Consider the following 13,122-nt stretch of genomic DNA (forward strand, 5'->3'; position numbering starts at 1 on the left):
AAAAAAAAAAAAAAAAAAAAAAAAAAAAAAAATTAAATCAACTTTCTAATGTTACAAAATAAAACTACAATTTCTAACACAGTGCTCACATTTATAGAGTAAGGCTCAGACTTTTACTGCCATACTGAAATACTGACTTGCAAGTTCATCCTACACTTACATTATAAATGTCATTCTCAGTAGCTCTGTAAGGTAATCCACGCATGTGTACACAGTGTCCTGTTGTGCTCTGGAAAGTAGAGCCACCATCCCCGTATCTGTGATCAGACATTCCTGAAAAACAGTAATTGAGGTCTAGATGGACAAGAGTGTAAGCATCCTTCAACTGAGAAATTCAATTCTTACCTTACCTCTTCCAAATCTATCTGACCCAAATCCATAGCCATCATTATAGCCATTGTAATCGTCATAGCCTCCATAGCCTGAAAGACAAAGTACAATCCATCAAACAAAACACCTAAACAAAGGAACGGACTACTTGCCAAACCTTGCAAATCCTCACATACCTCCACCATAAGCACCGCGCCTCATCCTCTCAAAGCCAGCTCCTCTGCCAATGCTGTTATACCCTCTGCCAGCCCCAGGTCTGTCATAGGGACCTGGCCGCTGCATGGCCATAAGCTTTCGTGGTGGATCATAATGAGTTCTAACTTCAGCTCTACTGCTCTTAAAGATCTCAATATACCTAAAGCATCGTTCGTAAGGAAGGGGTAGGGAGGGGAGAGAAAACATTAGTTCATTTTATACAGGTATTTAGTTATACAAGAAATACAATCTAGTCATAGCCATGAAACTGACTAATATTTAAAGCCAGATTTCTTATATTTGCATAGGCAATGACCAGAAATTCACTCAATAAATAGTAAGACAATGTAAACTTTACAGAAAAAAACACTCACTCCTCTTGAGGCAGAGCCCAACCTTAGGGGTAGAGAGGAGTACGGTAAATGAATGTTTTAGGAGGGAAATAATTCCACTCAACTTTCAACATTTCAAGTCTTAAATCCATTGGCAGCATGTATAGCAAGTGGGCTAAAAAGCTAGCCTCCACCAACAGTCTAGCCCACACTACACATTTCCTTTCGCCAATAAATACCCCAGCCTATGCTTTTAGTAAGAATCAGCATAGGTAAGCGCATGCTTCAATGAAAAATAGTCACAAGCAAAGAGAATAAAACCTTTTGTGACAATTTCTTGAAAGCTATGCTTATTAATACTATGCAGAATATTTATATACAGCAAGAAAAGTTTGTTGCATTTCAACTTTAAAACAAGATCAGAAAGTATCACATTTTCTTATGGTAATATTAATTTACTCTAGGTGGGTGTTATTACAGCTAAAGCCAGGTTTGCATTAATTTTTTAAAGCCATAGTCTCTCAACTCTATTGATTGGGATTAATAAGACTCACAAAATTGTCAAGTAGACCAATTAACTAGGGACAAATTTTAAACCTAAAATTTGGTTTGCAACATGGGACTGACACAAGATAAGTTTGGAAATCATGGCAAAACATCAATTACCTAGGACTACAAAACATTAATTTCTTCTTTTAAGCAGAGAGAATATGGATTTAACTGTTTACCATAAGAAAAGTGACATATCCAACCAACCATCCATCCCCACCTGTGCCCTATTCTTTCCTTGTGTTTCTTTAGAGCCTTTTCAGCTATTTCCTGTGAAGCAAACTGCACGAAGGCCTCCCCCGTACTCCTCCCCTGGAAGTCCACCGGCAATGTTATCCCATTTGGCACGATTTCCAACCCTTCAACCCAAGGACAAATAACCCCAGTAGGGGGGCAATATTAACATCACAAGCCCAGAAATGATTCTTCTTATAGCTTTAAATAAACCAGAATTTTTAACTTTAGGTGAATGGTATGCTTTCAACAAGTACTCTTTAAATATGCATTGCAATAATATGAAGTTCCATTATTACCAAGTGTAACTATTCTTAACACACCCGTGGTACAGTATATATTAAAACAAAAAACTTGCTGAACACAGGATGCATTAAGAATTCAACAACTTAAGAACACATATCTATGCAACTTAATGTTGAGAATTATACAAGAATTCAATTAAGTTTTAAGCATTAAATAACAGTTTTACTAAATTCAAAACACCTTTTACCTCATTTTATATTTCAATGCTTTAAGTTATTGGAACTTCAAGTCTTTAAAAGGTATACATTTAAACATTTCATATAAAACTAAAACATTAAATTATAATTGACAAACAACAATCTAAACTTTCAACAAAACTGATCTACACAGCACAATCATGCATGCTTATGCTCTAACAGTAGTTATGATTCACTTCTGGAAATTCCGTCTATGAAAAATCCTTTCCGTGGATACATTCCCAAGCTTACAAAAAGGACTTAAAGCACTTTCCTAGAAGATATGAAATTATGTTCATATTTAACGTTGACAGATAGCATTCAATTCTCACCAATTTAGAGTAAAAACAAAACAAGACTTGATTTTTAAAATTCTGACATTAGGACTTGATACATATATAAATTTTTAACATACTACACTAAACCATGAAAGGATTTCTTGCTTCCAGTGTATCACATCATAAATATTAATATTTAAAATATACGATATCTAACATTGTTAAACATGCAATCTTATCAGCTCTTCAGCATAAAAACATTCAAATACTTTAGGCCCAGGAACAATTTCAAAACACGTTATTTCAGATACTGAGACTACAAGCATTCAAACTACTCTCACTACATCTGATTTTCAGTAAGTTTATATCACACTGGTTAAACAGTCTTTCATAAATCGACTTCTGTATTAAAGAGAATTAGACCATTCTGGTCACATGACCCAAATATGTGTCTCTTGCAACAATACAGACACTTTCCATAATTTACAACAACCTAATTCATCACACTAATCTGATGTTAAGGGATCTTACCTTTAACGTGAGGTACTTAGCTGGACACCAATGTGAGGAAAAGCAGTTAAGCTGTTGAGGGCAATCCTCAATGAAAGATCTACTCTGAACTATAATACTAAATATAGGCAAAATTAACATTTTGGAAGTACTTCATTTCCACCTTTAAGATGGGCTTAAATTATTTGAAGGTCTCTAGGAAGAAAACATTAATTCATTGGCAATTTACAACCTATTCAAATACCTAAGCTACTCAACTTTAAAGTCTATTAAATCACCTTGCAGAAGCTAGCCAAAACTCACTGCTCATCAACAAACATGACTACATACCTGAGAAGAACTGAACAATTTCTTCCTTGCTACATCCAAAGGGAAGTCCTCTAAGCCGTACAAAGCCATCATTGGCCGTGTCAGGACTATTTGGACCAGTATGCTTCAACACCCAATCCATTTCAACGTTGTTTGACTTGAATACTGAAAAAGGTGCTTAGAATTAGTCACTTTTGGAAAATTAGGTAACAAAGTTCAGACTTCCTGGGTCTTTAGATAAGCTAGGAAGAGCTGCCACAAACTCCCTTAGATGACCATTTCCATGCAGTCAAATACCTAAAATTCAGAAGGGGTAAGACCTCTATTGTTTAATGCTTTATTTACTGGAACTAGGGCAATGTAAATCAAACCTTCAACATATCTGTGTCCCATAGTTTCTCTGTCTTTTTTCAGGGCCAATTTGACTTCATCTTCTGATTCAAGTTCAACAAAAGCCTCGCCACTTGGTCTGCCTTCTCTGGTGTAGATGAAACGAATACCTTGAGCCCCATTTTGAATTTTGCAGTCTGGAAAGAAAACAACCGTTAATATGGAATTTAAAACCTAAAACCACCTCTGGGTGACACAGATGAAATGTCTATTCCAGGTCCCCACTACAAATTACATAACTTGTGAAGCCTTCATATAATGACGATATTACCAACTCCTGGAACTCCAATAAAAAAAAAACCTCATTCCCAAGGTGATGTATTTCCAACCCATCAACAACATACAATATTCAAAGCAGTTTCAGAATGAATTTCTCTCAAGTCCCTGCTACTTATGTCCCCATCACTCATCTTTTATCAATTTCTTGATAATTTTATCAATTATCAAGCCTGGACTTTGTGACTTTATGGCAAACATACTTCCTTGCGAGTTGTTTTGGTCTGGCGCATTTGTCAGTTTTACCTTACCAGCAGCCACATTACGGTTTCTGATTCAAATCCAAATTACAGGCCCAATACTCACCTGAAAGGGGATCAGTGTTACCAAGCTAAAATGCTCCAAGTTGCACAGGTGAAGCCAAACCCAGTGTTGCCCCCTGCAAGGTGGCTTCCAGTGTACTTGGTTCTTGTTTTACAGGTCGTTTTCCGTTACCAATGCTAAATTCAGATAGTAAGTCAACACTACAAACGTCTTGCCAAAAGCTGTCAATTTCATACAAGTAGAATTTTATCACTCTAATTTTTCCCAGTCTAATAATGGGAACAAGGACATTCTGATAGAAAATATTCAGGAAACCTAGGGACTGCAAAAACACTTCCCTGGATTTCAGTGTTTTCAATTGTATAGTGAGCCAAATTAAGAACTAGATGAGCAAACACTCTTCAATTACCAAATCTTGATTAGGAAAACTGAAATTAAGACATGACATTTTAACTTTCCGAAAAATGCTCCTTTTCAAGGAAACACCAAAACTGGAAACAAGAGGTTACACTTCAAGATATTGAAAAACATTACTATTATTTGTCTAATTACTCGGCGATTTTCTCGAGATTGAGGCGGAAACCCACTTTTGCCAATTTATCTTTTCGCAAAAAGACACTCGGGCCAGGCGCGGTGGCTCACGCCTGTAATCCCAGGATTTTGGGAAACCCGAGATGGGCTGATCACCTGAGGTCAGAAGTTCGAGACCAGCCTGGCCAACACGGTGAAACCCGTCTCTACTAAAAAAACAAAAATTAGCTGGGCGTGGTGGTGCGCGCCTCTAGTCCCAGCTACTCGGGAGACCGAGGCAGGAGACTCGCTTGAACCCAGGAGGCGGAGGTTGCAGTGAGCCGAGATCGCGCCACTGCACTCCAGCCTGGGTGACAGAGACTCCCAACGCAAAGGAAAGAGAGAAAACGACATCCATTAAAGAAAAGTTGGTGTTCGAAGGTAGTAAAGAAATCAACAAGTCAGCCAGATCTGCCGCACTCCCCCAAGGGCCAGGAGGACGGGCGGGGCTTTCGAAAATTCCATTGCGTAACAGCTGAACCCCCCCCCCCCCCCAGCGCCGAGCCACAGCGGTAACACCCGCGCACTCGCAAGGAGGGACCGCCCGGAGTCCCGACCCGGCCGCACCGCCCACAGACCCGCCCCGCGCCGCAGCCCACCCACGCCTCGAACTAGAAACTCGACCTCCGCGTCCCTAATATAACTCACAAAACCTCTCCTTCATCGGCCGAGCAAGCCAGGAGCAGCCCCGGAACACATTCAGAAACACCACGAATCACATCCTCCGCCTTCGGATGCCCAACATCATCGTCCTCTTACGAGGGTCCGGCGTCCGAAACAAACTGGCAGGCAGGGAGGAGAACAGACCTGAGAGCGCAATTAACGGGCCGTCTCCGCCCTCCGAGGCGCCCCCGGGCCCCCACCGGCCCCCCGACGAAGCAAAAACGCGGTGCGGATGCACCACCCCGGCGGCTCCAATACCCAACACTCTCGTCGGTCGGCCAGGACCTCCAAAAGCCTGTTCTGAGCGCAGCAACTCCTCGGCGCCCCGAACCGTGGGGACGGGCGAAAGCCAGCGCTGAGAGAAAGAAAGGGCGGCGGGCCGCTTCAAGCCTCCGCCCTCCTCCGACTTCTCACACAATAGAGGTCGGCGCGGCCCTGCAGGCCTCAGCTGCGGTGCCGACATTCAGCGAACCACTCGCGGGCTCTCGATGGCAGCCCGCAGCTAGCCAAGATCCCTGTGGCCCTCCCAGAGGTATGAGGACGACAGATCCTCGCAAAAACGGGACCCACGGGTGGTCGCTGAACTGCAAGCGAGGACTCACAGGACTCACCCAGAAACCGGACTCCCTGGCGTGGCTAAGCGAATGGCCAGCGGGCGCCTGCGCAACCTAAATAGAGGCCCTTTGGTGCGAGTTCCTGGCGCACGCGCAGCCCAGCCTGCCCGCACCGCCCCGTTGCGTCACAAAGAGCTCTAGCGCATGCGTATTTCAATGAGCAGCCACCGTCCGCCGGCGGATTTTTCACGCTTGGGTTTTGGCGCAGCACCCCACCCATGAAACCCGCCGGGCTTTTTATTGCGCATGCGCCTTCCCGGCGAATATTGGTCTTAGCGGGTTATAATTGTGTTCATGCGCAATGCGTCTTCCTCGTAAACTAGGCGTTCTCAGCGTTACCCGCCAGCGCGTGGGGGAGGGGAATGGCGGCGCCTTTCCCGTATGGGACTGTAATAGGAGTCCCGAGCTCTGGGTTGAAGAGGTGGCGTACTTGTCCTACCCTTGCCCCCTGGTCTTACCGTTCCGCTCCTGGCCGACCTGAAAGGAAGAGGCCGGTCTCAGGCGTTTCCACCGTCCCCGCCCCGCCCTGGTCTCCCCTTTACCCCAAAACCGGCCGAAGCTGATCACGCCGCAGATGGTCGAGCGTCCTGGGAGCTGCGGGGCTGCGGACGTCCCGCGCCCCGAAGTCCACCCGATGGTGCCTGGGGCACGTCCTAGCCATGTGTGCCTCCACTTCCCCTTACCTGCTGCGGTCGTCCGGGCCTAGGGCCCCGGTCGGCGCGAGGGTTCCGTGCCTGTGGCTCGCGCCTGTAGACCAGAGTTTTGGCCTAACGAACTCGCACCCTGTGTACTCCTTGAGCCCCGCCCACGGTCGGCGGGCCTGTGCATTGCCCCTGGGGCTCTGGCAGGAGGAACGAAATGCGCGAGCGCGGGCTCCTCACGTGGTGCGCTGCCGGTCCCCCTCCTGCTGGGTAGGTTACCGTGAATCTCCCAGGACAGAATTGTAAGCAGTGCCGTTTCAATCCCCAGGCGGGACGCCGCATTCGAGAGGAGGCCCCCGGCTCACGCCATGTGCACAACATGCTGGCCAGATTGAGTACGTACGTGGGTTTTCTAACAGCACTGCCTGCAACACCAAAGAATGCTCGTAAGCCTCCCCAGGCTCCCCAGGTCTGTCTGGCTGCCCATCCTCACCCCAGCTCTTAGTGACAGCAGACAATAAACAAATTAACAATAAGGTAAGCTGTTGGACCGCTGGCCGCAGGCTACCTTAGCTAGTGCAGGCCCTAGAGTGCCACCCTGGAATGATGGCAGCACAAAGCATGTTTCCAACCCCAGGGCCACGGAGTGCCGAATCCATTTTGACAGGTTCCCCTAGAGAGGACATCAAAAGAAACGACAGGAGCCCACAGCTAAGCAGGGCTGATCTTCAAAAGCCACTTAGGCCTGGCAGAGGATGTTACTCCGAGAGGAAGGCTTTGGCGGGTGATCAGCAGGGGGTCAATAAGCCCTATGTATATGGAAAGCTTGCTGGATGTGAAGGGATGCAGATGGAGCAGGCAGGGTGGAAATGACCGGTACTCTCGCCTATGCCCTCTACGTACAAACAGGGACTGGAAGCACAACAGCTGTGGTTACATTTCAGAAAACATTTGGCGGTGGTAATGCAGAGAGAGACTGGCCAGGTGCGGTGGGTTCACGCCTCTAATCACCATGTTGGGAGGGGCCGGGCAAGCAGATCACTTGAGGTCAGGAGTTTGAGACCAACTTGGCCAACATGGTGAAACACCCATCTCTAACTAAGATACAGAAATTAGGCCGGGCGCGGTGCTCAGCCTGTAATCCCAGCGACTTTGGGGAGGCCGAGACGGGTGGATCACGAGGTCAGGGAGATCGAGACCTCTGGCTAATACGTGAACCTCGTCTCTACTAAAAAATACAAAAACTAGCCGGGCGACGAGGCTGGCGCCTGTAGTCGCAGCTACTCGGGAGGCTGAGACAGGAGAATGGCGTGACCCCCGGGAGGCGGAGCTTGCATGAGCTGAGAGCCCGCCACTGGCACTGCCAGCCTGTGGCTGGCAGAGCCAAGACTCTGTCTCAAAAAAAAAAAAGATACAAAAATTAGCTGCATCGGTGGCGCACGCCTGTAACCCCCAGTACTCTGGAAGCTGAAGCAGAGAATCGCATGAACCAGGAGGCAGAGGAAGCAGTGAGCGTGGATCACACCACTGTCCTCCAGCCTGGGCACAAGAAGACTTCCCTCTCCAAAAAAAAAAAAAAAAAAAAAATTAGCACAGACATGGTGGCATATATAATGTAACATCCCAACCACTGTGGCGAGACTGGAGGCAGGAGAAGTGCTTAAACCCAGGGGCAGCGGTTGCAGTCCAGTGAGATATGCCATAGTGCAACTCCCAGCTGGGGCAACAGAGCGAAACTCCATCTCAAAAAAAAAAAAAAAAAGAATAGTAAGTGAGGTGGAGATAAATTTCATACCATTTATAGCGCAATTGCCTCTTATATATATGAATTGTCCAACTTATATTAAAACAAGTTTTAAGTATTATTTATTTATTTATTTAGCTTACTGTTTGAGAAACACGCCTCATCTGTCACCAGGCTGGAGTGCAATGGTGCAAACATGGCTCACCACAGCCTCTACCTCCTGGGCTCAAACAATCCTCCCTGCCTCAACCTCCTTGATAGGTAGGACACAGGCATGTGCCACCGGTGCTCAGAAACTTTTTTATTTTTCTTTTTGGTAGCAATGGGGGGGTTTCATTTTTGTTGACCAAGCTGGTCTTGAATTCCTGGACTCAAAGGATCATCCACCTCAGCCGCCCAGTAAAAGTGCTGGGCATTAGCAGGTGTCACCACCATGTCTGGCGAAGTGAAAGAAGGTTTTTTTGTTGTTGGTTTTGTTTTTGAGACAGTCCTCACTCTGTCACCGCAGGCTGAGTACAGTGGTGCAATCTGCGTCACGCAACCTCTGCTTCCAGGTTCAGGAATTCTCGTGCCCAGCTTCCCAAGTCCCTGTAGAAGGATTACAGGTGTGGTGCCACCACCACCTACTTTTTTTTAATTTTTAGTGTGAGATGGGGTTTTGCACCGTTGCCTGGTCGGAACTTCTGACCTCAAGTGAACCTGCCTGCCTCAGCCTACAAAAGTACGAGATTACAAGCATGAGCAACCACGCTCAGGCCAAAGGTTTTTTAAAAATAAAAAGTTTAGGCCGGTGCGCGGTGGCGTCAAGCACTGGTAATCCAGCAACTGTTGGGAGCCGAGACGGGCGGATCAGAGTCAGAGATCGAGACGATCCCTGGCTAATACGCGTGAAACCTCCGTCTCTACTAAAATACAAAAAAACTAGCCGGCGCAGACGGGCGGGCGCCTGGTAGTCCCAAGCTACTCGGCTGAGGCTGAGTACAGGAGAATGGCGTGAACGCCGGGAGGCGGAGCTTGGCAGTGAGCTGAGAGGCCGGCGCACTGCACTCCCCAGGCCTGGGCGGGCAGAGCAGACTCGTCTCAAAAAAATAAAATAAAATAAAATAAAATAACATAAAATAAAATAAAATAAAATAAAAAGTTCATCATCAGCCCAGGCGAGGTGGCTCATGCCTGTAATCCCACCACTTTGGGAGGCCAAGGCCAGTGGATCACGAGGTCAGGAGTTCGAGACCAGCCTGACCAACATGGTGAAACTCCGTCTCTACTAAAAATACAAAACATAGCCGGGTGTGGTGGCAGGCGCCTGTAATCCCAGCTACTCAGGAGGCTGAGGCAGGAGACTCACTTGAACCTGGGAAGTGGAGGTTGCAGTGAGCAGAGATTGTACCACTGCACTCCAGCCTGGGCCACAGAGCGAGACTCCATCTGAAAAAAACAAAAAAAAATTCACCATCTTGCCTCAGTGGTCTTTATGTCTTGGTATACTTGTTATAGTTTACAGAGCTCTTTGTTAAGGCTGTTAGCCCTTAGGATAGTTGCCCCAAACATTCTTCTCAGTTTGCCTACCTTTTAATTATTTTTGTGGTTTTGTGGTGGTATTTTTTGTTTGTTTTACAGACAATGTCTTGTTCTGTGCCGTGACACAATCATAGCTCACTGCAGCCTTGAACTCCTGGGCTCAAGCCATCCTCCACACTCAGCCTCCTGAGTAGCTGGGGCTACAGGCACTTTCAACCAGGCCTAATTGTATTGTTTTGTGGTGACGGGGGTCTCACTATGTTGCCCAGGCTAGTCCTGAATTCCTGGCGTCAAGCAATTCTCCCACCTTGGCCTCTCAAAGCACTGGAATTATTCTACATGTGAGCCATGATGCTCGGCCCTGATTTATGATTGCTTTTTTTTTTAAAGACAGGATCTCACTTTGTCACTCAGGTTGGAGTGCAGGTATGTGATCTCGGCTCACTGCAACTTCCACCTCCCAGGTTCAAGCAATTTTTGTGCCTCAACCTCCCAAATTGCTGGGATATGCCAGGCACAGTGGCTCACTGGCTCACACTTGTAATCCCAGCACTTTGGGAGGCCGAGGTGGGTGGATCTCCTGATGTCAGGAGTTTGAGACAGCTTGGCCAAAATGGTGAAACCCTGTCTCTACTAAAAATACAAAATTAGCCAGGCGTGGTGGCGGGCGCCTGTAATCCCAGCTACTTGGGAGGCTGAGGCAGGAGAATCACTTGAACCCAGGAGGTGGAGGTTGCAGTGAGCAGAGATCCTGCCAGTGTACTCCAGCCTGGGCAAGAGAGGGAGACTCCATCTCAAAAAAAGAAGGAAAAAAGTACCAAATAGCTGGGATTACAGGCATGCACCATCACACCCAGCTAATTTTTGTATTTTTAGTAGAGATGGGGTTTCACCATGTTGGCCAGGCTGGTCTGGAACTCCAGACCTCAAGTGATCCACCCATCTCAGCCTCCCAAAGTGCTGGAATTACAGGTGTGAGCCACTGCACCCAGCCTATGATTGCTTTTTAATATTTGGACATATAGAATGTTTACATTTCTTGATGTCAAAGCCATGGATATGTTCCTTTGAGGTTTGTCTTTAAGTTTAGAAAGCCTTTTCCCATCCAGAGATTAAACACATATTTGTTATCTTTGGTATCATTTATAAGACACATTTAGTACAGCTTAGCCTTAATGAGATAGGAATGTGCTTTATTTATTTTCTTTTGCTTTTTTTTTTTTGCGGGGGGGATGGAGTCTTGCTTTGTCACCCAGGCTGGAGTGCAATGGCGTAATCTCAGCTCACTGCAACCTCCACCTCCCGGATCCAAGCAATTCTCCTACCTCAGCCTCCAGAGTAGCTGGGATTATAGGCGTCCGCCATCACGCCCAGCTAATTTTTGTGTTTTTAGTAGAGACGGGGTATCGCCATGTTGACCTCAGATGATCCACCCACCTCAGCCTCCCAAATTGCTGGGATTATAGGCATGAATCACCTCACCTGGCCAGGAAGTTGTTTTAAAACCAATGATATTGCCGGGCACGGTGGCTCAAGCCTGTAATCCCAGCACTTTGGGAGGCCGAGACGGGCAGATCACGAGGTCAGGAGATCGAGACCATCCTGGCTAACATGGTGAAACCCCGTCTCTACTAAAATATAAAAAACTAGCCAGGCGAGGTGGCGGGCGCCTGTAGTCCCAGCTACTTGGGAGGCGGAGGCAGGAGAATGGCGTGAACCCGGGAGGCGGAGTTTGCAGTGAGCCGAGATTACGCCACTGCACTCCAGTCTGGGCGACAGAGCGAGACTCCGCCTCAAAAAAATAAAAAAAAATTGAAAAAAACCAATGATATCAGCTGGGCGTGGTGGCTCACCCTGTAATCCTAGCTCTTTGGGAGGCCATGGTGGGCTGATCACTTGAGGTCAAGCATTCCAGACCCACCTGGCCAACATGGTGAAACCCCATCTCTACTAAATTGTCACATCTCATCCTTTGAGCAAAGATCAAGTGTAGTAAAAAAGATAAATTAACCGGGTGTGGTGGCACACATCTGTAATCCCAGCTACAAAAGAGCCTGAGGTGGGAGGATGGCTTGAACCCTGGAGGCAGAGGTTGCAGTGAGCCAAGATCACACCACTGCACTCCAGACTAGGTGACAGAGCAAGACTCTGCCTCAAAGAAAAGAAAAGAAATGCAATCATAAATAACACGGCTGGGCGTGGTGGCTCACACGTGTAATGCTAGCACTTTGCGCGGCCGAGGCAGGCAGATTGCTTCAGTTGAGGAGTTTGAAGCAAGCCTGGGCAACATGGTCAAAACCCATCTCTACAAAAATACAAAAATTAGCCGGGCACAGTGACAAAGTGAGACCATCTCAAAAAATAATAATACAGTCAGGCGCAGTGGCTCACGCCTATAATCCCAGGACTTTGGGAGGCTGAGGCGGGCGGATCACGAGGTCAGGAGATAGAGACCATCCTGGCTAACACGGTGAAACCCCGTCTCCACTAAAATACAAAAAAATTAGCTGGGCATGCTGGCGGGCGCCTGTAGTCCCAGTTACTTGGGAGGCAGAGGCAGGAGAATGGCGTGAATCCGGGAGGTGGAGCTTTCAGTGAGCCAAGATCACGCCACTGCACTCCAGCCTGAGCGACAGAGCAAGACTCCATCTCAAAATAATAATAATAATAATAATAATAATAATAATAATAATAATACTATGTCGCCCAGGCTGGAGTGCAGTGGCACGATCTTGGCTCACTGCAACCTCCCCCATCCAGGCTCAGGTGATCCTCCTGCCTCAGCCTCCCAATAAGTAGCTGGGACTCTAGGCACATGCCACTATGCCAGGCTAATTTTTGTATTTTTAGTAGAGACAGGTTGACCAGGCTGGTCTGGAACTCCTGAACTCAGGTGATCTGACTGCCTCGGCCTCCCAAAGCGCTGGGATTACAAGCCACCATGCCAGGCCAGAATTTGTGTGTAGTAGTGCAGAAAATAATGGTGGGACTTAAAATTGATATTTTAGATTTGATGGAAACTTTTATACTCCAATTATTTTGTGTGATGACATGTTACAGCCATTAAAGTTATATTTTCGGCCGGGCGTGGTGGCTCAAGCCTGTAATCCCAGCACTTTGGGAGGCCGAGACGGGCAGATCACGAGGTCAGGAGATCGAGACCATCCTGGCCAACACGTTGAAACCCCGTCTCTACTAAAAATACAAAAAACTAGCCGGG

The 13,122-nt window shown here is 46.8% G+C and overlaps 1 protein-coding gene across 4 annotated transcripts in view; it reads right to left on the reverse strand.

Annotated features, from left to right (window-relative positions):
* Window positions 1-50: 50 nt before the first annotated feature.
* The window catches only part of HNRNPH1 (heterogeneous nuclear ribonucleoprotein H1), a 20,440-nt gene continuing 7,368 nt past the window's right edge, over window positions 51-13,122 (reverse strand). For all 4 annotated transcript variants that reach the window (XM_017888247.1, XM_017888242.1, XM_017888232.1 and 1 more), the window contains 6 exons: window positions 3,591-3,746; window positions 3,241-3,384; window positions 1,627-1,765; window positions 507-685; window positions 351-422; window positions 51-294 (listed from right to left, as the gene is read on the reverse strand). In XM_017888247.1, coding sequence (XP_017743736.1) covers window positions 146-294; window positions 351-422; window positions 507-685; window positions 1,627-1,765; window positions 3,241-3,384; window positions 3,591-3,746 — 839 coding nt within the window. In that variant the 3' untranslated portion in view covers window positions 51-145. The remainder of the gene's footprint in view (window positions 295-350; window positions 423-506; window positions 686-1,626; window positions 1,766-3,240; window positions 3,385-3,590; window positions 3,747-13,122) is intronic.

Source organism: Rhinopithecus bieti, unplaced genomic scaffold (genome assembly GCF_001698545.2).
Source record: "Rhinopithecus bieti isolate Rb0 unplaced genomic scaffold, ASM169854v2 scaffold_1557, whole genome shotgun sequence".
In the NCBI taxonomy this organism is placed as follows: Eukaryota; Metazoa; Chordata; class Mammalia; order Primates; family Cercopithecidae; genus Rhinopithecus; species Rhinopithecus bieti.